The following is a 26,062-nucleotide window of genomic DNA, read 5'->3' as shown; positions in this document are numbered from 1 at the left end:
GCATCCTAAACTGGGAAGCGGACTTCCTCAGTCGCCAGGACGTTCAACTTCTGGTGGAAAGGTGGGGCTTACCAGATGAAGACCTGATGCGTCTCGTCATAAATACAAGGTTCCGATCTTAGGATCAAGGTCCAGGGATCCACAGGCAGTGTTCATGGATGCACTGGCGGTTCCATGGAACTTTCGGCTGCCTTACATATTCCCTCCGGTGTCACTCCTGCCCAGGGTACTGCAAAAGTTCAAACAGGAAGGAGGAATGCTAATCCTAGTCACTCCGGCATGGCCTATACAACATTGGTTTTCAGACCTGCAGGGTCTGCCGATGGGGCATCCCCTTCTACTTCCACAGCATGAAGACCTCCTCATACAGGGCCCTTGTCTTTATCCAGACCTCGCCAGACTGGCTTTGACGGTGTGGCTCTTGAAGCATCACTCCTGAGGAGGATTTACTGTAATTCAAACTATGCTGAAGGCCCGCAAACCGGCCTCTGCCCAGATTTATTACAGGTTTTGGCATACTTATTTCACCTGGTATGCTGATAAGAACTATGAGACTGGTAGATTTAACACTTCCAGAATTCTGGCTTTTCTATAAAGAGGCTTGGACTTGGGTCTTTGTCTTGCCTCCTTCAAGGTTCACATATCTGCCTTGTCGGTGTGGTGTCAGCGCAAGATTGCAACTATACCTGATGTTCATACATTCACTCAAGCTGTTCTACATATTCAGCCTCCTTATGTACCTCCAGTGCCTCCATGGGATCTGTCTGTTGTAGTGAAAGCCCTGCAAGAGTCTTCATTTTAACCTCTTGAGTTGGTGGACCTTAAATGGCTCACGGCCAAGGACCTGTTCTTGCTGGCTATTGCCTCTGCTAGAAGGGTGTCGGACTTAGGAGCCTTGCCCTGCAACCACCCTTTCTGATCTTTCACCATGCCCGGGCAGTTCTGCGAACTCGCCCTGGTTATTTACCTAAGGTGGTGTCATCATTTCACCTTAACCAAGAGATTGTGGTTCCGGCCTTTGTCCCTTCAGACTTGTCAACCACAGAACGTTCTTTGGATGTGGTAAGGGTTCTTGACGGTCGGATGCCCCCTTTGTCCAGTTTGGTTTCCACAAATGTGGCTGGCCTGCGAACAAGCAAACCTTGGCCAGATGGATTAGAATGGTGTTTGCACATGCTTATGCGCAAGCTGGACTCCCAGCTCCTGCTGCGATTAAGGCCCATTCTACACGGTCTGTTGGACCTTTTTGGGTGGCCCGCCATGGCGCATCCACAGAACAATTGTGCAAGGCAGCTACATGGTCCTCAGTGATCACATTTTTTAGGTTCTATGCCTTTGGTACCTTTGCCTCCCAGGATGCTTCCTTTGGACGACAGATCCTCACATCCGCTAAGGTGGTTCCCCTCCCTTGAGGAACTGCTTTAGGACATCCCCGATGTTTCCCTGTGGAAACCTGTGTATCCTGCTGCAGAAAAGAAGTCTTATGGTAGACTTACTATTGTTAACACTTTTTCTGCAAAGTACACATGGTTCCACAGTGCGCCCAACTTGACGCACCTTGCTTCTTTGGGTTGTATGGCATTAGCTGCTGGTACCTTCTCCTGTCATGAATATGTGGTTCTATGTGACTAACATCTGCCTTCTCTTTTGCCTGCTCCTGCATTGGACTAGTTATCAAAACTGAGCTCTCAGCCCCTGGAGGCGGGGTTATAGAAGAGGCCCCTATGCCGTCTGGGACAGCTAAAGCTTTAACCTGTTGGTGCCTCTGGATCAAGATCCACTCTACACCCCAATGTTTCCCTGTGGAACCGTGTGTACTTTGCAGAAAAAAAGTGTTATCAATGGTAAAACTACTATAACACTTCTTTTCATAGACACATTGCTGATATTTTAAAATAACTTGTGTCGATCATTTTCATGTCGACCTTTAGACTCTGTTGACCTTGACTACACGTTTTACCTTTTGACCTAATGCATATGGAGTCGACAGATGACTGTCTATCTAGTTACTGTAGATTTTCTATACCACACCCCTGACCTACCAAGTTTCTCCATCACCTGGGAGCAGGTCTCCAGGCTTTGAAGTATCAGAGAAGTAGGTGTCTAAGTTTGTGGTATTTAAATGCTTAATGATTATAACTAACTCTATTTAGAGACATAAATGAAAAAGGAAATAGGTTATCATTTTAGAAATGATTAGTCTTACTTGTACGTGTTATTTGCTGGCCGAGTTTCAAGCCATTCAAATAATTTAGATCGATCATTGGTTGTTTTCCAAGGTTCCTGCCCCTTGAAAAAATCAGGAAGGATAGCACTATAATCGTGAGAAAGAAAAACATATTATATATTAGAACATTAAAAGACATGATTTTCTAGCATGCAATGGCTATAGCAGTAAAAAAGAAAACAATTTGCCAAGCAAGCATATTTAGAATCTACTGTTCCTACCTAAATATAGCCACATATACAAGGGATCATGTTTCATCATGCTTCTTGTGCACAAAGTTTTTTTGTTTTTTCAAAAGACACATGATTTGGGGTAAATGTAATAGCCTGCACAATGCAGGCATTGGCGAGTTTCCGGGGGAGTCTGACTAATATAGGACAATCATTTTATCACTTAACTCAGCCGTGGCCAACCTGTGGCTCTTGAGCCACATGCGGCTCTTTCTTTATTGAAATGTGGCTCCCGACACTCAGTCACCTGACTACAACAGATCCTGGAAACTGGTGCATTCCAACCAGACACACAGCAGCATTACTGCGACTGAAAACTGAGGGAGCCAGATACTGGGCTGTAGTGATATATGAGGGTGGGCTAGAGTGACACAATGGGGAGCTGGCTGGAGTGACAAAGGAGAATCCTGGCAGGAGAGACAATGGGGAGCTGACTGGAGTGACACAGGAGGGTGCTGGCTGGAGTGACACATTGACACATAGTGGAGCTAACTGGAGTGACACAGGAGGGTGCTGGCTGGAGTGACACAGAAGGATCCTGGTAGAAGAGACATAATGGGGGAGCTGGCTGGAGTGACACAGGAGGGTGTTGGCAGGAGTGACACAATGGGGAGTTGACTGGAGTAACACAGGAGGGTGCTGGTTGGAGTGAAACATTGACACATAGGGGAGCTGACTGGAGTGACACGTGGAGGAGCTGAAGTGTATTATGTGAATATGGCTTTTTCAATATATTTTATGTGGATCTGGATTTTTAAATTATTTTATGTGGAAGTGTCTTTTTCAATGTATTTAATGTTGATTCTGGCTTTAAAATGTATTTTCAGTGGATCTGGCATTTTCATTGTCTTTTATACCAGGGGTGTGGCCTAGCAGGCACAAGGTCACACCCCATTTTTGCACACGTGCCTTCGTCTTGATGTCGGCTCTTTGACGTACCTAACAAGATTTTTTTGGCTCTTTGTCTCTGACTGGTTGGCCACCCCTGACTTAACTCATACCTCCCAACATTTAAGAACTTCAAAGAGGGACATCTCAGCGTGCGCCTGTGCCCGAAAAGGGAGCGCGGCCTATGGGAAAGGGGGAGTGGCTTCACGGAGGGTCTGTGATCGTGAGCCACGCCCCCGTTTTCATCACTGGGGGGCATGGCCAGCGCTCTATTAGCTGCTGGCATGCCCTCTCTCCCTCTGTCAATCTATTCACCGCTGCTCTGCTAAGCAGGGCAGCGAGAGACAGAGCCTGCCAACCAACCTCCGCGGGACACTGCGGCCCACGGGTGGACAGCAGGACAGTCCCAAAAAAAGGGACAGTCCCGCGAAAAATCGGGACAGTTGGGAGGTATGCTTAACTGATGATTTTTCCATTCAAAACCATAACATTGTGTTTACAAAAAGGTTTTATTTAATATAGTTTAAAAAGTTTTTATTTTTTTATATTTAAATATTATATTATGCACATGTGCAGAACGGATCTCCTGACCAAAAACTGGGCAACACAGTAGGGCAGCGTGATCGCACGTGATCTGACCATGCCAGTTAAGTGGTTAAAGACTAGTTTAGCCTTTTTAAATGATTGGAGCAAGGGCTGCAAAAGTGAGACTTGCCAGTATGAACAAACATGAATCCCCTCTGTGCTGCAGTTCAAGTGCAATACACAGCCACATGCCCACAATTGATGATGTATTTAGGGGGGGTGGGCAATCATAGAGATAGAGTTGGAGACTTTCCTATCTCAGACAACAAAACAAAACAATCGATCTATAAGGGAAGGGGAGTAGTGGGGTTTCTAGGTATGAAGAAACCCAGATGATATGCTGGGCCAACATATAGTATCCGTGGTACACTTCAGAACGATGTAATGAAGGACAGAACGATCCCTAGTTCCATCCTTCATTACACTGCACGGCGCCACATGTGATATACAGTAGTCCAGTTGTCCATGCAGCATGGCCTGGAAGATATGGCATGCGACCGCAGGCATACACACTGAACGATCATGCCGATATTTTGCTGCGATATTGGGCCAAGATCTCTCTAGTGTGTACCCAGCCTAAATCCAGCTGCACATTTTATATCTAACCCACCCCAAAGGGCAGTGCCGGCGGAACCCGCTCAGCGAAGGGATGCAGTGCAGGTAGGCGCCAGGCAGGAGAGGCGCTCTAACTGCTCTGCATCCCTTCACTGCACTGTTGTTGCCGGCTGCCGCTGCGCCTACCACTGTACAAGCAGCGGCAGCCTGGATCGCAGATCTTCTGTCCCCCCCACTCCTGCCCCGCCGCTGATGTCTCATCCTCCCCTCCTGTGTCAGCGCTGTGACGCTAGTAAGGGGAGGTGTGGGGCCGGGACCAGCAAAGGACAGCTTCGGGAGCAGAGAGCTGCAGTCACTGCCTGCCAGGAGCCACTAGGTGCCCCCATCTGTATGGACGGAGCCATCTCATCACAGGACTCAGAAACAAAAGAGACTGCCCGGGACCAGTACAGAGGAACTAAAGTGAGTTTTCTTTTTATGTGCGATTGTCTGTCTATCTATCTATCTATCTACTGTATCTATGTGTCTGTCTATTATCTATCTATGTGTCTGCCTATTATCTATCTATTTATCTATGTGTCTGTCGATCTATCCATCTTTCTATCTCATATCTATGGGGGAGTGTATGATAGATTCAAGTGGCCTAAGGGACCTTTTATGACAGGGGGAGGAGGCACGACACAAGGGGGAGGAGCTAGGCCAGCGGGATAGGTCCTCTACTATCCACGCCACCAACTATTACCTATAGCAGGGGTGGCCAACCAGTCAGAGACAAAGAGCCAAAAAAATCTTGTTAGGTACGTCAAAGAGCCGACATCAAGACGAAGGCACGTGTGCAAAAATGGGGTGTGACCTTGTGCCTGCTAGGCCACACCCCTGGTATAAAAGACAATGAAAATGCCAGATCCACTGAAAATACATTTTAAAGCCAGAATCAACATTAAATACATTGAAAAAGACACTTCCACATAAAATAATTTAAAAATCCAGATCCACATAAAATATATTGAAAAAAGCCATATTCACATAATACACTTCAGCTCCTCCACGTGTCACTCCAGTCAGCTCCCCTATGTGTCAATGTTTCACTCCAACCAGCACCCTCCTGTGTTACTCCAGTCAACTCCCCATTGTGTCACTCCTGCCAACACCCTCCTGTGTCACTCCAGCCAGCTCCCCCATTATGTCTCTTCTACCAGGATCCTTCTGTGTCACTCCAGCCAGCACCCTCCTGTGTCACTCCAGTTAGCTCCACTATGTGTCAATGTGTCACTCCAGCCAGCACCCTCCTGTGTCACTCCAGTCAGCTCCCCATTGTCTCTCCTGCCAGGATTCTCCTTTGTCACTCCAGCCAGCTCCCCATTGTGTCACTCTAGCCCACCCTCATATATCACTACAGCCCAGTATCTGGCTCCCTCAGTTTTCAGTCGCAGTAATGCTGCTGTGTGTCTGGTTGGAATGCACCAGTTTCCAGGATCTGTTGTAGTCAGGTGACTGAGTGTCGGGAGCCACATTTCAATAAAGAAAGAGCCGCATGTGGCTCAAGAGCCACAGGTTGGCCACGGCTGACCTATAGTAATCAGGTGGTGAGCGGAGCGAGCGTACTTTTCGGGTACCCTGTTTGGCCGTAGCTCCTCCCCCTGGTGACGTGTCTCCTCCCCTAGTGACGTCTGAAGGTCCCTTCTCCCACTCCGATTTAGAACCAACCATTTTAGCATAGCAGGGCTGCGATCGCTTGTGCAGCCCTGCTATGCTAAAAAAAAGTTTAAAGCAAAACAAGACCAGACCTGCAGCTACTCCCCAGTGCGACGGATCTAGCGATGATGTTCCCGGCTGTGATGTCAGACATCCGCCCCCCAAACGTCTGGATCCGCCTGCGTTGGACTCACCACGCCTGGAAAACGGTGAGTATCCGCCCCAGAACGCCTCCTGCCTGTCTGTCTTCTTGCGATCGCCGATGCGATCACATTTTTCGCTGGCGACGTCGCTTCCCGGTGACGGCCGTCGCCAGGCAACGCTGCGCGTGCGCAATGCGTCCGGCGCGCATGCCCAGTTCCGACCCGTTTGCACTGCAGCGAAGAACCGATGCGTGCGAACAGGTCGGAATGACCCCCAGTGTGCGGTGTAATGTGAACAAGATTGTGCTACGATGTGGAGTCATTTGAATTGCTACTATTGTGTGGCCACACCCCACGCACTTCTTGCGGCGTGTGACTTTGGTGCGCACTGTCCCTTTATTAAGTATGGGAGGGAAGGCGCAAATTTATAGTTTGCAGGGAGGCGCCGAACACCCTTGCACCGGCCCTGTCAAAGGGCAAACTTACTTGCCTTTTTTGCTTTACTCCCAACTCAGAATCAACTTACAGTACGCCATGATTTTACTGTCAATCCTGACCTAGCTTATCTAATTTGCAAATATCTTTACTGCTGCGGTTGTGTCACTGATTCCGAGACAGACGGATCATTGTACACAGACTCAAACGCTGATTTTTTTGCATACAGCGCAAAATAGGGGCAATCATGTACAAGGCTTTTTAAAGGGGCAATCATGTACAAGGCTAAAACATGCCTTGTACATGATCGTCCCTTTAAAAAAATGTCCGGGTTCGGCAGGCATCCCGCATGGCCGCTGAACTCGGACTTCATTACATCCTAGCCTTAGTGTTTAATTATACTGGAAAAAGATTTGGCCTTATTAACATAGAAACATAGAACTTGACGGCAGATGAGAACCACTTGGCCCATCTAGTCTGCACCTTTTTTGCCATATTTTTATCTCAAACCTTATTTGATCCTTATTTCTTTGTAAGGATATCCTTATGTCTATCCCTTGTATGTTTAAATTGCTCTACTGTCTTAGCCTTTACCACCTCTGATGGGAGGCTATTCCACTTGTCCTCTACTCTGTGAAGTAATTGTTCCTCAAATTTCCCCTGAACCTACAGTACTTCCCTCCAGTTTCAGTGCATGTCATACTTGCCTACTTTTGAAAAAGCATTTCAGGGAGATTGTGAAAGTAACCCCTATAAGTGCGGACGTGTACTGTTACATCTAAGAGGCGTGTCATGAAAATGACTTACATCCAAATGTAAATGAGCCCCAAAGTTAGTACGCAGAGGCGGAACTACCGGCAGGGCAAGCAGTGCGTTGCACTGGGGCCCGCCTCTGTCCAGGGGCCCAAGCATGTAATGAGTCAAACTGACTCATTACATGCCGCTGTGCGCTGCGGGCAACCGCCCACAGAGGAGAAGAGCAGCGGCACGGGCAGGGGAAGGAGGAGGACGGAGGTGAAGGAGGGAGCCGCAGCAGCGCTTTGTTACTGGTGGAGGCGCTGCTGCCCCTCTGCTTCACTATAGGCTGTCTTCCGAGAACAGCCTATAGTGAAGCAGGGGGGCAGCAGCAGCAGCCCCAACACCAATAACACAGCGCTGCTGCGGCTCCCTCCTCCACTGCCCGGGAATAGTCAAGCTGCACGAGGAGCCTGAGCCAGCGGAGAGGGTAAGTATGATTCTACTTTCTTTCTCTTTATTTCTTTCTTTCTTTCTTTCTGTCTCTTTCTTTATTTGTTGGGACTGCCTGCCGCTATGTGTAAAAAGGGGGGACTGCCTGTCGCTATGTGTAAAAATGGGGAATCTGCCTGCCGCAATGTGTAAAAATGGGGAATCTGCCTGCCGCAATGTGTAAAAATGGGGAATCTGCCTGCCGCAATGTGTAAAAATAGGGAATCTGCCTGCCGCAATGTGTAAAAATGGGGAATCTGCCTGCCGCAATGTGTAAAAATGGGGAATCTGCCTGCCGCAATGTGTAAAAATGGGGAATCTGCCTGCCGCAATGTGTAAAAATGGGGAATCTGCCTGCCGCAATGTGTAAAAATGGAGAATCTGCCTGCCGTAATGTGTAAAAACGGGGGACTGCCTGCCGCAACGTGTAAAAAGGGGGAATCTGCCTTCCGTAATGTGTAAAAAGGGCACGCTGTCTGCCGCAACGTGTAAAAAGGGGGAATCTGCCTGCCGTAATGTGTAACAAGGGCACGCTGTCTGCCGTAATGTGTAAAAACGGGGGACTGCCTGCCGCAACGTGTAAAAAGGGGGAATCTGCCTGCCGCAACGTGTAAAAAGGGGGAATCTGCCTGCCGCAACGTGTAAAAAGGGGGAATCTGCCTGCCGTAATGTGTAACAAGGGCACGCTGTCTGGCGTAATGTGTAACAAGGGCATGCTGTCTGGCGTAATGTGTAATGTGTAACAAGGGCACGCTGTCTGGCGTAATGTGTAACAAGGGCACGCTGTCTGGCGTAATGTGTAACAAGGGCACGCTGTCTGGCGTAATGTGTAACAAGGGGGACGCTGTCTGGCGTAATGTGTAACAAGGGGACGCTGTCTGCCGTAATGTGTAAAAAGGGGACGCTGTCTGCCGTAATGTGTAAAAAGAGGAATCTGTCCGCTGTAAGGTGTAAAAGGGTCTCTACCTGGTGTAGTGGTGCTACTGTGCGGCGTAATTTGAAGAATGGAGACATCTGTGCACCGTTTTATGAATTGATATTATTTTGTGGCCACACCCCTTCCCCACGAAGCCACGCCACTATGTATTTTTGCGCGCGCCTACGGCGCGCACTGCCCCTGTTTTGCATGCAATGGTGGGGCTCCGATGCCGTTTCTTGCACACAGTGCTAAAATGTCTAGTTACGGCACTGTTGCTAGGTATCCATTTCTCTGGCCCTAAGCAGGTCCCCCTCACCAGATCCTCTCAAGCGGTGAGGGGGTGGACTTGGATGGGATGGGATGGGGAGGGGGGGGGGGGCAAAGCATTTTGTCGCACCTGGGCCCACCGCTTGCTAGTTCCGCCACTGTTAGTACGATATACTTGTTGAAGCATGAGTAAATACCAGCCCAGTTCATGACATCAGTCCCAGATGGATCGGGCAGTGTGTATGCACAGCACACTGCCCGATCAAGGTTTATATATATATCTGCAGATCAAATGATCTGCAGAAATATCTTTATGTGTGTACCCAGCATTACAGAACAAGACAATGTTAAACAGTACATGGTTTATAAACATTGCAGCATCAGTGGTCATAACACTCAAATAAACAGCAGGACAACAGAAATCAAGGGTTAGGTGCCATTAGAGTATGGAGTAGATGATATGAAAGGCAAAGCACATGAAGAAAGAGGGGCCCTGCAAGTGAGAGCTTACATTTTAAAGGGCAGGGGAAAAACAGACAGGGGTGACACAGATGGGTAGACAGCGTGCATGGAACAGAGTGTTAGGATGAGAGAATGCTGGGTTTGATGAAGTTGCTCTGGAGCCTGTTTGAAATTTTGTAGAGCGGTGGAGAGTATAGTAGGGAGAGGGATAGAATTCCAGAGGTAGGGAGCAGCACTGGCAAAATCTTGGATGCAGGAGTGGGAGGAAGTAATTAGTTGACAGTAAGGCAGTATTCATTTGGGGAGCAAAGAGGGTGGTCGGGAGTGTGAAGAGAGAGGAGGTCAGATATGTAGAAGGGAGAGGAATGAGTGAGGGCTTTGTAAGTGAGTTTAAGAAGCTTGCATTGTGTCCTGAAGAAGAAGGGGAGTCAATGTAGTGCTTGTAAGAGAGGGGAGTCAGACATAGTATGTTTGGAGATGAGATTGAACAGGGCAGCAGCACTGATGACAGATTTGAGTGGAGAGCATTGGGAATCAGAGAGGCTTGATAGGAGGAGGTTACAGTAGTCCAATCTGGAGGTTACTAGCGAGTGAATGAGGGTCTTAGTAGCAAAATTAGAAATAATTGAGGTTTGTGGAAGAGAGGAGTCAAGGATAACTCCAAGACAGTGCACTTGTGGGATAGGGGAGATAGTAGTGCTATCAATAGATAATGAAATTGTGGGAAGTGAGATTATGCAAGAAGCTGGGAAGATGGTCAGCTCAGTCGTAGACCTATTAAGTTTAAGAAAGCACTGGGGCATTCAGGAAGCTATAGCAGAGATACGGTTGGAGATACGAATGACAAGAGAGGGTGAGGTCAGAGGAGGAAAGGTAGATCTGAATATCATAGGCAAAGAAATGAATTGGAGGTCAAAATATCTGATGAGGTCTCCTAAAGAGGACATATAGAGGTAGATTGAGAGATAAAGAACCTTGGGGGATGCCAACTGTTATTGGAAGTTGGGGGTAGTGGAGTCATGAGAAGAAACAGAAGGAATGGTCAGAGATGTAGGAAGACAGTCAGGAGAGTGTAATGTCACAAAGACAAAGTGAGTGAAGGATTTGCAGGAGGAGAGGGTGATCCACAGTGTCAAAAGCAACAGCGAGTAGTGGCCTTTGGATTTGGAAGCAAGGAGGTCATTGCTGACTTTTGTGAGGTGAGATTCAGTGAAGTGGAGAGGATATAAGCTGGACTGAGAATGGGTCAAGCAGAGAGTGGGAAGAAAGAAAGGCCGTAAGTTAGTTGTAGACAATGCGGTCAAGGAGTTTGAAGGCAAAAGGGAGGAGAGAGATGAGGCGGTAGTTGTAGAGAGTGTGAGGAGTAAATTACTAAAGCTTTTAAAAATGAAAAGAAGTGATGTTGCCCATAGCAACCAATCAGATTCTCTCTATCCTCTCTTTATTGCATCGTAGAAAATGATCGAATCTGATCACTTTTTTTCACTTTTAGAAGCTATAGTAAATTACCCCTTAGTATCAAGAATAGTTTTTATTTTTTTTTAAATGGGGGAACAAGGGCATGCTTGAATGCAGATGAGACAATGCCTGATGAAAGGGGAAAGACTGAGGAGATGGGCAAGATGGGAATAGGCTGAAGGAGAGAGGTAGCAGAGGCAGGAGGGGATAGGATCAAAGGGGGAGGACCATATGAGGGCTACGACGTAATTTTCAGATTCAGAGGAAAAAGTCAGAGTTGTTAAGATGGAGGGAAAGGGGGAAGGCTGGGAAAGGAGAGGGCAGGATGCTGAGGATCTGGTGGGATGTGATGTCCTGAAGTACAGTATGGATTCAATTTTAGTTGTGAAGTGGGTGGCAAAGTGAACGGACGAGATTGAGGAGGGAAGGTGAGGAGTGAGTGGGCAGAGGGAGCTGAAAGTGGTGAAGAAACGTTGGGAGTTTGTGGACTGGGAGGAGATGAGGTTCTTGAAATATTACTGTTTAGAGAGAGAAAGGGCATCACTGCAGGATAAGAGCATAAATCTAAAGTCTGCCTTGGAGCTTGATTTCCCCCACTGTCTCTTGGCTGTTCATATACACTTTTGCAGGTACCTGGTGCATTTGGAATGCCAAAGTTGAGGTGTGGATCTGCGAGGATGGATAGTGATAGCTGGAGTCAAGAGCAGAAGTAAGGGATGTTTTGTATAGGGTTGTTGCTTGTTCATTGATGGAGAGAGAGAGAGAGAGAGAGAACAGGGGTAAGAAGTGAGTCGAGCATGGATGGTAAGGATATGGTGGCGATAAGCTCAATGTTACACTTAGTTATGGTAGCCTCAGGAGGCAGAGGTGGAGGCAGAGGGATAAGTTAAGAGATAGAGATGGTCAGAGAGGGGGAATGGGGAATTGTTGTAGTCAGAAATATCACAATGGTGACTGAAGACCAGATCAAGTGAGTGCCATCTCACATGGAAGGGTGAGGAGGTAATTTAGGAGAGACCGAACGTTGATGTGAGGGTAAGAAGTCTATAGGCAAAGGATTCTGTGGAGACATTGTTTAGGATATTGAAGTCACCTAAGAAAATGGTGAGATGGTAAAAAAAAAAAAAAAAAAAAAAAAAAAGAGAGAGAGAACATGAGGAAGCAAGGAAGCAAAGTTGTCAAGGAATTTGTAGGGGTGGCAGGTGGGTGGTAAAGTAGCAGGTGAACAGGTTGGAAGAGGTGTATATCATGAACCACAAATGTAGAGAATGTAAAGGGGGGTACTCACGGAGCGATCTCAGCCTAAAATCTAAGCAATCTGACTAGATTGCTTAGATTGTAAGCATGATCTCTCCGTGTGTGTACCCCCCACAGAGATAGCGATGCGCAGCCCCGCGCATCGCTATCGCTGGTGCTAGACAGGCGTGCATGCCGGCTCAATCTAGCAGGTCGCTCATTTCACCCTCCCCCCCCCCCCCTCCCCACTCCCACTCCTTCCCCGCATGCACAGCACACATCGCGCTGTGCTGAGCGGTGGGAGAGATGTGTGCTGAGCGGTTCGCTCAGCACACATCTCTCCCCACATCTGACCGTGAATACGGGACTTTATGGATCTGACAATGTATTTTTGTGTGCATGCATATTCAAAATGCTGCTGGAGTTTCATAGTCAGTTTATGTTTATTTGTTTCAGTTTTTCATTGGGGAGGTTATCCAAATGAACGTGTGTAATTGTTTTGCCGGGGGCTATCCAATTAACCCTGATGCCGGCGTCCTTATTCCCTGATGCTGGCACTTATCGGGGAGGATGGTGAGATGAGTGGGCACATTTATTTGTTTACATTAAAATACATTTATATCTAGGGTGTGTATTTCCATCAAGTGCCTATTACATTGGAAATCACACATTAAAATGTGTTTCATTTATTTAGTATTAGCAATCTAAAAATATAAATCTCTAATCAAATCAGTAACAATTTGCATATGGCTTACGTGTATCCATGAGAAGCGAGCAGATCAGCAATATATCTTGTGTTTGGGAGCTCCCATCCAAAGATGTCTTGCACAATGATTATGGCTTTATCGGTGCTTGTTTGTGGTCTGGCTACATATGCTTTTATATGTTCAATCTCTATCACTTGTCCAATCTCTTTATACTCAAACTGATCTCCTAGCTCACATGCACATGGTTTGGCTTCATTTGCCATTGGGAATCTGAAAGAAAGGAAATTGGTAAATTGAGTCCAGAATGAAAATGTCGGATTGTCAAAGCTATGATACAGATGTGTCCTCATACATCTAGCCTCAATACGCCATGCAGCGCAAGATGCCTGGCGTGAGAGAGCTGTCAGGTCCCCTGCCACTCTGCAAACGTCGAGCATCAAGCATCACAAATCAAATTAATCAGCACAGCCTCCTCGTGTGTCCTAGTCAAATCACATTGTGATTAAAAGTCATTTCTGGCAAAAAAAAAAAAAAAAAAAGACGCCTGATGGTACAAGATTCTCACGCAACCTGTCGTGCTAGGGTAGTCGGTTTGGCGCGACTATAGCAAAGCTGAATTTATACAATTTAGATTTCTATTATATGCCCTTAAAACAAAATGTAAAAGCATGTAATGTGTACTTGTTCTGCAGTCTGACTAACAAATCCCAGTGTCTTGGAAACATTCACGTCATCTGATCCCAAAATATGGTATTTTGAAAATACACAGTATATCCTGTCAAACTCTATTCCGTATGAAAATATGTTATTGTTCAAACTGTTTGTTTAATCATTGAATAGACTGTATGACAACATAGTATTCGTAAGCTGTACATGCTATCAATCTCTGTGTATCCATTCTGTGTTTGTAAAACAAATTGTAATTAGCAAGTATGTACTTGAAAAAAAGAAAAGAAAAAATAAATTAGAGATATGTGCCTATGTGCAGCAGCCACCAGTGGCGTCATAAGGGGGGGGGGGGGGGGGGAGGCGCACCCAGGTGTCCCCCACCGAGGAGTGACACCAAAATTCTGTCTCCCGCTTAGTGACAGGAGCCGGGTGCTGCACTATAATATTACATGCAGCACCTGGCTCCTGTTACCTTGTAGGAGCCGACACTGCAGCCATAGCACCCCCCGGGTGCAGTCCGTATCTCCCGAACACCAGAAATGTCAAAAATGGGGTTTCAGGCCACTAGGTCATGCCCCCTCCCACTAGGTCATGCCCCCATTTTGAGGCAGCCCGCACCGGGTGCCATCAGAGGCAGTGACGCACCTGGCAGCCACCACTGAATAGCATGCAGAATTTTGAAAGTGTATACATTTCTATACATTCAAATGGGATCATCCCTGCCACTTCCCTGCATTGGTTATAAATACGTTTACCATACCATAAGGATGGTCATCGGTGTGTTTGCCATCGATGGCAAAACTGAGTGGTCATCGATGGTCACTAGCTATGCGAGACCATCGATGGTTTCACTCATCGATTGCCAACTGTTATTTCTGTGAATGATCCGCGGGCCAATCACAGACCGGGGGTGGGGCTTCACTAATGATGGGGGCGGAGCTGTGCTCCGTGTCCCTGCATCGTTAAAAAAATTATATATATATATATATATATATATACACACACACACATACATACATACTAGGTGCTTCATCGCGACCTACGGGCGCTCTTCACACCGTCGCAAGGGGCTACGCCCCCTTAACCCTTGCATACCTTTCTGGGGTTCAATATTTGTATTATATGGAGTATTACCTGCATTCCTTTGTTAGTGGTTAAATATGGCACAATGAAAGTGCGTGCGATGGTGAAGGAGGCGTAGCCCCTTGCGACGGCGTGAACAGCACCTGCAGAGCACGATGTACAGAATGTAGCGGGTGCGGGGGGGACTGCGGATGGGGGAGGGTGTCTGTAGATGCTGCTGGTGGAAGGGGGGCGGATTCGGGGGGGGGGGGGGCCCGGATGGGGAAGGGTCGGGTAGTGCTGCGGGTGGGGGAGGGGCAGAGGAGTGGGGGCTGCAGATGGGGGAGGGGTCCGGAGGCACTGCAGATGGGGGAGGGGCAGGGGTGCCATGGGTGGGGGAGGGGCAGGTGCGGGGATGTTGCGGATCGGTGAAGGGTTCCGGAGGTGCTGTGGGATTGGAAGGGGCGGGGGTGCCAGGGGTGGGGAAGGGGGTCCGGAGGCACCGCGGGTGGGGGAGGGGCAGGTGTGGGGGGAGACATATGGGGGTGGATGGTGGAGGGAGTCTGGAGGTGCTGTGGGTGGTGGAGAGGTGGGAGCCGCGGGTGGTGTAGGGGGTCTGGAGGCACAGCGTGTGGGGGAGGTGTGGAGTGCCGCATGTGGTGGAGGGGAAGCTGCAGAGGTGTGGTGCATTGGGGTGGGATCTGGAGGCGCTGCGGGTACTGTACCTGCCAAAAAGGTAGTTGGAGGGTATGCAGTAACAGGGCCAGGACAGGGGTGACGGGGCCAGGACAGGGGCGACGGGGCCAGGACAGGGCCAGGATAGGGTTGAAAGGGCAAGTACAGGGGTGACAGGGCAAGGCCAGGGGTGACAGGGCAAGGCCAGGGGTGACAGGGACATGACAGAACACAGGGCATGGGAGAGATTGGTATTAGGGACAGAACAGTGGTGACAGACAGATATGTCTTACCGGAGTCCCTGCTGCTGGCTGCTGCTGTTCCACTCCAACCTGTTGGGATCTGCTGCTAGGGGAGACTTGGCATTGCTGACTCTCTCAGGCTGGAGTCCTGCTTCCTCTGCCCGCACGCATCCCTCCCCCCACTCCTCAGTCACACACCGCGGACCTCGCGTGGCTGCCGTGCACTGTGGTAAGGGGAGACTGGGAGTGACTGGTTAGCCCCCAGGAGACGCTGCGACTGGAGGGAGGAGGGGGTCATAGCATGCACGCGGCGCGGACCTCGCGGCTGCTGGGCACTGTGGTAAGGGGAGACTGGGAGTGACTGGTTAGCCCCCAGGAGATGCTGCGGCTGGAGGGAGGAGGGGGTCAGAGCCTGCAAGCAGCGCGGGCGTCTGCAGCGCTGCCTGCCGGCTAAAGTGTGTGAAGGAGCAGGGCGCACCTCACTGCGGGCTGCAGCTAGTGGTTGGGTGGCCGGGGCTGGAGATAACAGAGGCAGTACGGAACCTGCACAGCGGCAGGTGCCCCACAAAACTGCAGCTAAGAAGCGTGGAGTGTGCCAGAAAGTGATGCTCCTCCACGCCAGAGAGACCCTGCTGAGTTTGCTGATGTGGGGGGTCAAGCACACAGTGAGCCGGTGCCCATCTGTCTGTGCGGCATACCCCCTCACACACCCCCATACCTCCCAACTGTCCCGATTTTCGTGGGACAGACCCATTTTTGGGGATCTGTCCCGCTGTCCCACCCGCGGGCGCAGTGTCCCGCGGTGGGGGGGGGGGGGGCCGTTGGGAAGCTCCTGTACTTGCTGCTCTGCTTAGCAAAGCAGCGGTGAATAGACGCTGTGCGCATGCGCACAGCGTCTATTTAGTGGAGACAGAGCGAGACGTGGCATTAAGGGGTACGGATTAAGGGGGGGTCCAGCAGCAGAGCCGGATTAAGGGGGGGCCCAGGGGGTACGTACCGCGGGCCCCACAGTTTTAGGGGGCCCCCGGCTGGAGTAGCTCTGAAGCTCCCCCATCCTGCCAGCAACAGCAGCAGCATTGTGCTACAGTGAGCACACGCTGCTGCGTGTTGGCAGGTCTGTGGTGTTGCAGGGAGGCAGCAGCCTACCTGCTTTCTTCTGCCTGTGCGGGTGTGTAGGGGGGAGTGACCACCCCCTCTGGATTTACCCCTAGCTGAGGGGCCAAAATCCCATTTAAAAAAAAAATCCTGGAATTTGCGTAAGGGGGCGTGGCCACGTGGGGCGCGACTAGGCCATGCCCCCAAACCCACAGCAATGAGATAGGGCCCCCTGTCTGAAGTGCCCTGGGCCCCCCGGACTCATAATCCACCCCTGGGACATGCCAGCAGCTCACAGAGCACTAGGCATGCCCCCTTACTGACTAAAACGGGTGCGTGGCTCGCGATTGCGGGTCCTCCTGTGAAGCCACGCCCCTTTTCGGTGGACACCCCCCTTTTCACCGCATGTGTCCCTCCTTCTGCCTGAAGAAAGCTGGGAGGTATGCACCCCTGCCTGTGCCATGCCCATACCATCTGCTTCTAGTCTCCTACAGATTTGCCCAGATCTGTGACTCATTTGACTAACTCCGCCCAGTGTTGTGACTCCGCCCAGCGTTAGCAAATGAGGCACAAAGTCACAGATCTGGGCTATTCTATAGGAGATATTAGTTTAGGCTAAGCCATCGATGGAGAGAAACCATCTGGTTCTCTGCCATCGATGGTAAAACTATTCGACATTGGCCTTAAACCATCGATGATTATGAATCATCGGTAAATGGTCGATGGCCATTCCTACCACACCATCCCTTTAAACTGGGACACTAATGAATTACACAGGTTTTGTGGCAGGCTGACTTCATTCATGTGTTTTACCTGGTTTTAATCAACCACAGAACATGTATAATCCATGAGCTTCCCAGTTTAAAGGGACGGTATGGTAAGTCTAGTAATAAAGCATACTTGCCTACCCTGACCCTCTCCATGAGGGAGAAAATGCTCTGTTCCTGGACTTTCCTCGTAATGTATGATTGCCATCACCTGTGGTGAGCTAGTTAATTGATAAGAAAGGTGTTTCACCACAGGGGATGGCAATCATACATTACCAGGAAAGTCCAGGAACAGAGCATTTTCTCCCTCATGGAGAGGGTCAGGTAGGCAAGTATGTAATAAAGACAATGATCCATATGGTTATATGCATTTTCAAATAAGGCTTCCCGTGGCCACTTACGTGGAACCACACATGTGAGTAGAACACAATACATGAACAAACCCTGAAATGTATCAGTGTCTTTTCATCAAGAAGTAGATGTTACTGTGCAACAATGCAGTACACGGCCACATTAACAGCGCGCTCACAGGTGTTGCACTCACAATCTCCATGAAATGCTTTTGCAACCGTAGGCAAGTATGATTTAAAGCAGCAATTTTTTTTATGTCAAAGGCAAGTCACAATCTTGCAGGGTTCATTTAGCAGCATTCAATTAAACAGTTAATGCTCAAGCAGTAGGTTAGCACAGCAATGAAATCAAAGGGCTACGTAAAATACCTCTGACGGTGATCTACTCTGAGAGACGAAAATCCTGATCGATTATACAGCACTTACACAGCCCCAAGCAATCAAATGCAGATGCAGCGTACCGTAGTTTAACACTCACTAGCTCAGCTGTATGTGCACTGAATAAAACAAGGGGAGGGGAAGAAAATAAATTCCTTCTGAAGAATCATATGACCATGTGTCAGTGCTGCCAACACTCGTGCCGTATTGGTTAGTAGTATTTACTTTCTGAACTGGCTGCATGTGGAAAAAGAAGCTGTTTGAGCTGTGAAAAATGATTTTGAAGATTTATGGACTGAAGCTTAATGGAATACGGTCATTAGGTCGACAGTCATTAGGTCGACCACTATTGGGCGATGTGCATTAAGTCGACAGGGTTTCTAGGTCAACATTGTCACTGGGTCGACATGTTCTAGGCTGACATGACAAAAGGTCAATATAAGTTTGTCACTTTTTTTCCATTTTTTTTTCCATTTTCATACTTTACAATCCACGTGGACTACAATTGGGAACAGTAACCTGTGCCGAGCGCAGCGCTAGCGGAGAGTGAGGCACCTTGCCTGTAGCATGTGAGGCGACACGGTGCACTAATTTAGGGTGACCATTTTATCCCTTTTACCTGGGACGCTCATGGATTACACAGGTTCTGTGGCTGATTAAAACCAGCTGAAATGTCGGCTTGAAGTCAGCCAGCCACAGAACCTGTGTAATCCATGAGCGTCCCAGTGGCAAACGCAGGATTTGCATGGGGGGGGGGTTCCAGAACTGGGTGGAGCCAATCATGGGGGTGGGGACTGAGGTGACCCAGTATATGCTGGGTCCGTAAAACTAGTGTGTGTGTGTGTGTGTGTGTATATATATATATATATATATATATACACACACACACATACACACATATATATATATATATATATATATATATACACACACACACACACACACACACACTGTATATACATACACACATATACATAGCATATTAAACATGAATACATATATATATATATATATATATATATACACACACATACAGTACACGTATATATACACATGTATATATATATATATATATATATCATATGTGTGTGTGTGTGTTTATATGTATGTATGTATATACATGTGTATATATGTATGCACATGGCTATATATGTACTATAATTAAAATAAAGTAAACTTTTATTGCATTTACAAGTGCCACCAGGAAGACAGCAGGCTGCAGAGGACGCTAGACAGCCATTAATAATACTCATGCAGCAAAAAAATAAAATAAATTTTTTTTTTTTTTTTTAAAGTGGAGGGGGGTTTCTGGGTGCTCGGAAACCCCCCCTGGGTGCGCCACTGCATCCCAGGTAAAAGGGATAATATGGTCACCCTAACTAATTGGGGCTCCCGGTCACTCTACGAAGAAAACGACAGCAATTTTTTAAAAAAATCTCATGTTGACCTAGGGACCCTGTTGACCTAAAGCATGTCGACCAATAGTGGTTGACCTAATGACTGTCGACCTAATGCATGTCGACCCAATGAGCCATACCCAGCTTAATGTGGGCAATATAACAACTGTTAGTTCTGTCACTAACCTACTGCATTACCTAAGTTACAGCTTTATCCCCATGCTTTTAGCACAAGTAAACAAGCTGCTTGTGAATTGATAATTAATAATTTCCAAGGCCCAGACTGCTTCATTGAAGGTTGTTATTATTATTATTATTATTATTATTATTATTAACTAGAGGTGTTCACAGCACAGCTCCTGCGAATGTATGACTGTGCGTCAGCACACTGAATAGATATCGATGGTTATACCATTGAATGATTTGGATGCGACTGTTACTAGCCATTCAATGTCGGCAGTCGATTTCTATCCATACGTAGGAATCTGTGACCCTGTACCCAGGGCCGGATTAACAATGGGGCGGATGGAGCTGCAGCTTCAGGCTCCCCATTGAAAATAGGCCCACAGCATCCTGTCATTGCCCCCTTCACATGTGTGTCTCTGTCTCCATCTCCATGTGTATATCTCTGCCCTTTCCACCTGCGTCTCTGCCCCCCTCTCCATCTGTATTTTTGCCCCTCTCCACCTGTATCCCAGCTTTCCTCCCCACCTGTGTGTCTGCCTTCTGTCTATCTGTGCTTCCACCTCCCCCACCACCTCTATCTCTACCTTCCTCTCCACCTGTGTTTCTGACTTCTTTCCATCTGCACTTCCGCATCCATCTCCAAAAGCATCTTTGCCTCCCTCTCCACTTGTATCATTGCCCATTTTCTACCTGTATCTCAGCCCCCCTCTCCACCTGTGTATCTGCCTTCTATCAATCTACGCTTCCATCTCTCTCTCTAAATATATCTCTGCTTCACTCCCCACCTGTGGCTCTGCTCCCTTCACCACCTGTGTTTCTGCCCTTCTAGCCACCTGTGCCTCTCACCAGCTGAAGAAAATAGGTTATTTCTTCAGAAGCGCCTGATGGAGCAAGAGTAGCAGCACTTTCATCATGGAGACAGAGTGCCTGGCATGAGTTATGGAAGGGAGCCCTGAAGAGGATGAGAAGATCAGGGCAGTAGTCCGTGTTGGAGAGGGAGGTATGTCCCACACACCCCAGTTTTGATATCCTGTGCACGTCTAAGCCAGCCACCCATTGACTAATGCACTGTAAGTGAGTAGTCAAACAGCCAGACTAGCCCTTCCTGCTCCTATACCCAACTGTCCCACTTTTTTCTTCTACTCCTCCCATCCTCAGGCCCACCTCTCCATTCCCCCTATCCTGTCTATACAGGTTGAGTCTCCCTTATCCAAAATGCTTGGGACCAGAGGTATTTTGGATATGGGATTTTTCCGTATTTTGGAATAATTGCATACCATAATGAGATATCATGGTGATGGGACCTAAATCTAAGCACAGAATGCATTTTTGTTACATATACACCTTAGGAGAGAGAATTGACTGCATAGGAAAGGAAAGAGTTAAACATCTTGGGAGGGGTGGACCTAGCTGTTAGGAAAGTACAGCCTTTTAGGGGGAGGGTTTGATATATATAGGGAAGGTGAGGCCATCTTAGTTCTCTTGGTGGATTTGCTTTGGGGTGAGTGCTGCTTTGCAGAATCCCCCCATTTATTTTTTCGGATTTATACATTTCAGTGTTTTGTCAGCTAGTCATGGGCAAAGTGATTCACTGAACTGAGCTGAGACACATGACTCAGTTCAGTGAAGTGTCTCGAGTCAGTGTCTCGGCACATGAGTCATGACTCATCTGTAGTGGAATGTGTTGCAGAGACTGCACATGAATCAGTGAGTTGCCAGTGCTGGAGGATCAGTGCTGGACTCATGGAGTTATTCAGCTGCAGTGATTGTACAGTGTATCTGGGGGAGGCAGCTGCTTATGCCCTGATTGTTAATAATATATTAACATAGATTTACTGTTATGTTGATATATTATTAATAACCACTTATTGCGTACTAGTTATAGAATATGACATTACTTTTGGCTGAGGAGAGAAAGCTTAACAGCCATGAAACACATCATTCATTCTGTAACTAAACCAAATAAAAACATTTTTTTTTTATTATTTTGCATACTTTGCTAATTGGATGATTTTAGGTGGGCTTGGATTTATTATATTATCCACTATCTAGGCTCCAGGGAGTTTGCCACCCACAATCACACTGAGCAGGATCAGTGAGCACTGAGCCGAGAGCCCTGTACCACAGGGGCTCCACCTCCTGCTGCATGAATCAGATTCATTCACTGAGTCACTGAGTCTACACAGTGTACAACTGTCTCCCTCACTGGCAGACTCAGGATGAATCATGATTCATGACATGGATCAGGCACAGCAGCAGAGCACTCACTGACTGGTGAGTCGTGACTGCTCCCTCCCCCCTCCCACTGGGTGTCACCTGGTATAGCCTCTGGCCAATCACAGCTAAAGACAGCAGAACACACTGACTGAAGGACACAGGACACAGAGTTTCCTCCCTCTGTCTGAGAGAAGCTGCTGCTGCTGCTGTCTCGACTCATTCACACTTCCTGATGATTCGAGTCACTGTGTTGAGACAGAGAGTCAGTAGCCATCTCTATTGTCAGCTCCCTGCATTTAGGTCACACATCAGTGCTCTGGCTGCCACTCGCCCACGACGGTCCGCCGGGACCCCAGCCCGTTACCGCTCATCTGGCGGTGGGGGCTGGTTCCGGGGGTGAGCTGGCTGGCCCTGGGGACGGCGTCCCGTCCCCTAGGGCCTCCTCGAGGGATCTGGCGGAAGCCGGGCCGGCTGTGACTGGCGGGAGCGGCCGACGAGGAGGATCAGAGAGGGAGTCAGGCCGCCCGGAGGTGGGCAGGCAGCAGCCCTTGCCTCCGGGCATGGCCGGGGAAGCCCCAGTGCCGGGTGCCCGCGGGAGCGCGCCGCGCCGGGCGCTCATCCAGGGACCGGAGACTGAGTTCGATGCCCAGCTCTTCCCCCTTGCCGGGGCCGGCTAGTGGTTCCAGGCGGGGGACGGTGGCCAGCCGAGCGAGGCCTGTCGCAGGGCCTCGCACGGCGTCATCCCCAAACGCTTCGGCTGAGAGAGCACGGACCGGAAGCGGTGGGACGCGGCTCCAGCGGCGCCGCTCGCGCACGTGTGCGCGCAGCGGCGCCGCTTTCCTCCTTGTCTCCTCAGCCCTCTCCCCCGCAGCCGGAACACGGTGTGGAGCGGGGAGGGAGGGGGAGAGGCAGTGATCAACCAGGTTAAGCTAATGGGGCTCTTAATGCAGGAGCCCAGACAAGAGGCCTTGTGGTGACAGAGAGCAGTGGGGCGCACGCCCGAGGTGCGCGCGCGCCCACGCTCGCCTCTGGCGCCGCTAGCCGCGCACGTGTGTGCGCAGCAGCGCCGCCGGCCCTGCTGTCTCCCCTGCTATCTCCCAGGCAGCCGGAGTCTGGCGGGAGCCGGGGGGAGAGGGGAGACAGGGCAATTATGATCACTGGCAGGGCAGTGCGATACCAAGGAGAAGGGGTGCGGCAGCAAGAGGTCACGGGGTGCGCGCACGGGAGATGCGCGAGCCCGTGTCCACTGCAAGCGGAGCGGTGCGCGCGCGTTCTGCTGCGCCGCGGGGTTCCCGGTCTTTTCAGATCACTCCCCCGGGGCCGGAATCTAGCGGCCTGCGGGGGAGGAGGGGGGACAGGGAATGGGTTAGTGGCCGCGGGGCTGCTGCACGCGCCGCAGGAGCTCGCGGCGGTCCCACCCCCCCCCTCTGCGGCATCGGATAGTTCCGATACACGGGAAGAGGGGACAAATTCGGAGGCGAGGGCAGTGCGGGCGCCGACAGCGGTGCCTCCGCTTTCCCGCAAGGGCAGCGTGCGTCGGATGCCCGGCACACGCATGTCGGGCGGCGAGCGCGTGGTCGCACGCGGGCCCCGGCGAAGGACCCAGGACCGCGTTTTGGGGCAGTCACGACCCCTCCGGAGCGCTGGCTCGGCTCTGGCCACAGCGGTGAAGGTGTTAGGGCCGCTAGCCGCGGCTGCCTCCCCTAGAACGGCTGTTCGTTCCGGCGGGCTGCGGGCTATGGCGGCGCAGCGGGTAGCACGCGCCTGCTGTGAGCTCGGGACGGTCGCCGCAGAATTACAACAGGGTCCAGGGCAGGACGCGGGGGAGCTCACGGCCGCAACGCCCCCAGCACGGAGGCCGCGGCATGTGCCGCGAGTGCTGGAGGGGTCCTCCGCTTCTTCCTCTTTTTCAAGGGAGCTCGGGGATGAGGCGATGGCAGATTTCGAGGAGGAAGGCAACAATTTGGACGCGCCGGAAGATTCCATGTCGGGGCAGTCGGCGGCATCAGGTAAGGTGGTGCAGTCGGTATTCGGGTTCCTCCACGAGCTCTAGTTCGCATAGTTCTTCCTCTTCCTCCTCTTCATCTTCAATGTCGTCACAGGCGTCCGAAGTCAGTAGCACAACTAGGGCAAAGAAGCGGGCAACTAAATTCGCCAAGAGGGCAGCGGGCCAGCGGAACAGGCGCAAGCGGCTTAGCGAGGAAGCGCGTAGGGCCAAGAAGCTCGTAATTTGCCCAGTGTCGTGCGATTCGTCTATACTGCTGTACTGCGGGGGCTGCGAGATAGCTGCCGCAAGAAGATTTGGAGGGGGGACTTCGTGGACGTGTTCGTATTGACGAAGGTCGCGAAGAAAGAGTATAAGGTGGCGGCGCAAAGAAGGGCATCGGGGCAGAGGCATTCCGTACCTTCGATAATTGCCTGGCCGGGTTCTGGGTCTTCGCGGCATCTTACCTGGAGGACAGGCCGGCAGAGCACACGAATATAATTAGGTACCTGCATCTCGTACATGACATGCAGCGCACGTCTTCGGGATCGGAGTGGCGCAGGTACGATCAGGAATTCAGGGAACAACAGGAAGGTTTGCAGGTCATGGACTTCAGGTTCAAGGACGTTGAGGTTGGGCTCAAGGTCACCCGGGCTTCGCTACAGGCGGAGGAGCCCCGGAAGCCGGGGGCGGACGGGCACCACGCAGGGTCGTCCTCCCAGGGGTTCGGCGCGGACGGCGGATTGGCCAAGTCAGGTAGGTCGGCAGTCCGCGCAGGGGGGCGTGCCACCACAAAAGGAAAATGTTTTGCGTTTAACAACGCGGCGTGTTCCTTCGGGGGATGACTTGGTCATCTCTCCAGTGGGGGTGGTTCCTAAGAAGGCTCCAGGCGCCTTCCGGCTCATTTGAGTTCGCTTTTAGGTGTGTACTGCCGGAAGCTGTGAAGGGCGACTGCGGGGTGTGCCAGAACGCACCATTTCGTGCGTTTGTCCTCAGAGATTAAGAGGGAGTTGGCAATATGGGCCTCGTTCCTCGAGGACTTCAACGGGGTGTGTATATGGCAGGCCCCAATGGCGGACAGCGCTAGGTTGCAGCTGTTCACCGACGCAGCGGGCGCCTCTGGATTCGGTTGCCATCTGGAGGGATCTTGGTGCGCGGCCTCGTGGCCGGCAGAATGGCATCGCGGGGGTTTCACGAAGGACCTTTTGCTTCTGGAGTTTTTCCCATTATGGTGGCGTTGGAGGTCTGGGGCGATCGGCTGGCTAATCGCAGCATTTTGTTTAGATGCGATTATCTGGGCGTGGTGCATGCGATTAATAACCAGAGGGCAAAGTCGTTGGTGGTTATGCGGGTGCTAGGGCAATTGCTTTTGACATGCTTGCGTAGGAACCTGTGGTTCCGCGCGCAACAGGTGCCCGGTTTGGAGAATGGGATTGTCGACGCTTTGTCGCGAGGACAGTGGGAGAGGTGTTGGTTGTTGGCACCTGAGGCCAACGAGCAAGGTTTTCATTGTCCCGGTTAGGTTTGGCAGGTGATTGGGCCGGACTGGAGGGTATAGCGTTGCGGTCAGTCGCGCCAGCCACGCTCAAGGCTTACGGACATGCTTGGAATGAGTGGGAGGAGTTTGTCCAAGGTCGTCAGCAACAAGGTAAGAGCAGGCATCGGCTGATGCTTTCTTTTATTTGGCAGCTGTATGTTTCGGGTAGGTCCCGAGCGGTGGTATCCCGGTACTTGGCTGGGGTCTGGTTTTCTGCAAGCTGCGGGGCGTCCCCGATGTGACAAAAAGCGATGTTCTGCGGAAGGCAATGAAAGGGTGGACGCGAGTGGCGCCGATGCCACCGGATAGGAGGCGGCCCATCGATGCGGCTTTGTTGCCGGCCGTCATCGCGGCGGTGGGGCGAGTCGCGTCGTCCAGGTTTGAGACACTTTTGTGCAGTTTGGCGTTCTCATTGGCTTACCACGGGGCCTTTAGGGTTTCGGAGTTGGTAGCGCCTTCCAAGAGAGCA

The 26,062-nt window shown here is 50.2% G+C and overlaps 1 protein-coding gene and 1 long non-coding RNA gene across 5 annotated transcripts in view; one reads left to right on the top strand and one right to left on the bottom strand.

The window, feature by feature from the left end:
• Positions 1-26,062, bottom strand: part of CMBL (carboxymethylenebutenolidase homolog) — a 98,929-nt gene that overhangs the window by 28,235 nt on the left and 44,632 nt on the right. For 3 of the 4 annotated variants that reach the window (XM_063945364.1, XM_063945363.1, XM_063945365.1), the window contains exons 2-3: positions 13,083-13,304; positions 2,207-2,314 (exon numbers count right to left, since the gene is read on the bottom strand). In XM_063945364.1, coding sequence (XP_063801434.1) covers positions 2,207-2,314; positions 13,083-13,297 — 323 coding nt within the window. In that variant the 5' untranslated portion in view covers positions 13,298-13,304. Of the gene's footprint in view, positions 1-2,206; positions 2,315-13,082; positions 13,305-18,263; positions 18,350-26,062 lie in introns of those variants that run through there. The other variant, XM_063945362.1, reaches the window with a different exon arrangement.
• Positions 18,338-26,062, top strand: part of LOC134969420 (uncharacterized) — a 128,558-nt gene continuing 120,833 nt past the window's right edge. Inside the window, exons 1-2 of the long non-coding RNA XR_010189475.1 lie at positions 18,338-18,482; positions 20,685-20,855. This is a non-coding gene — a long non-coding RNA (uncharacterized LOC134969420). The remainder of the gene's footprint in view (positions 18,483-20,684; positions 20,856-26,062) is intronic.

The sequence above is a fragment of the Pseudophryne corroboree genome, chromosome 11 (assembly GCF_028390025.1).
Source record: "Pseudophryne corroboree isolate aPseCor3 chromosome 11, aPseCor3.hap2, whole genome shotgun sequence".
In the NCBI taxonomy this organism is placed as follows: Eukaryota; Metazoa; Chordata; class Amphibia; order Anura; family Myobatrachidae; genus Pseudophryne; species Pseudophryne corroboree.
This window is presented reverse-complemented; position numbering and strand designations above follow the sequence as displayed.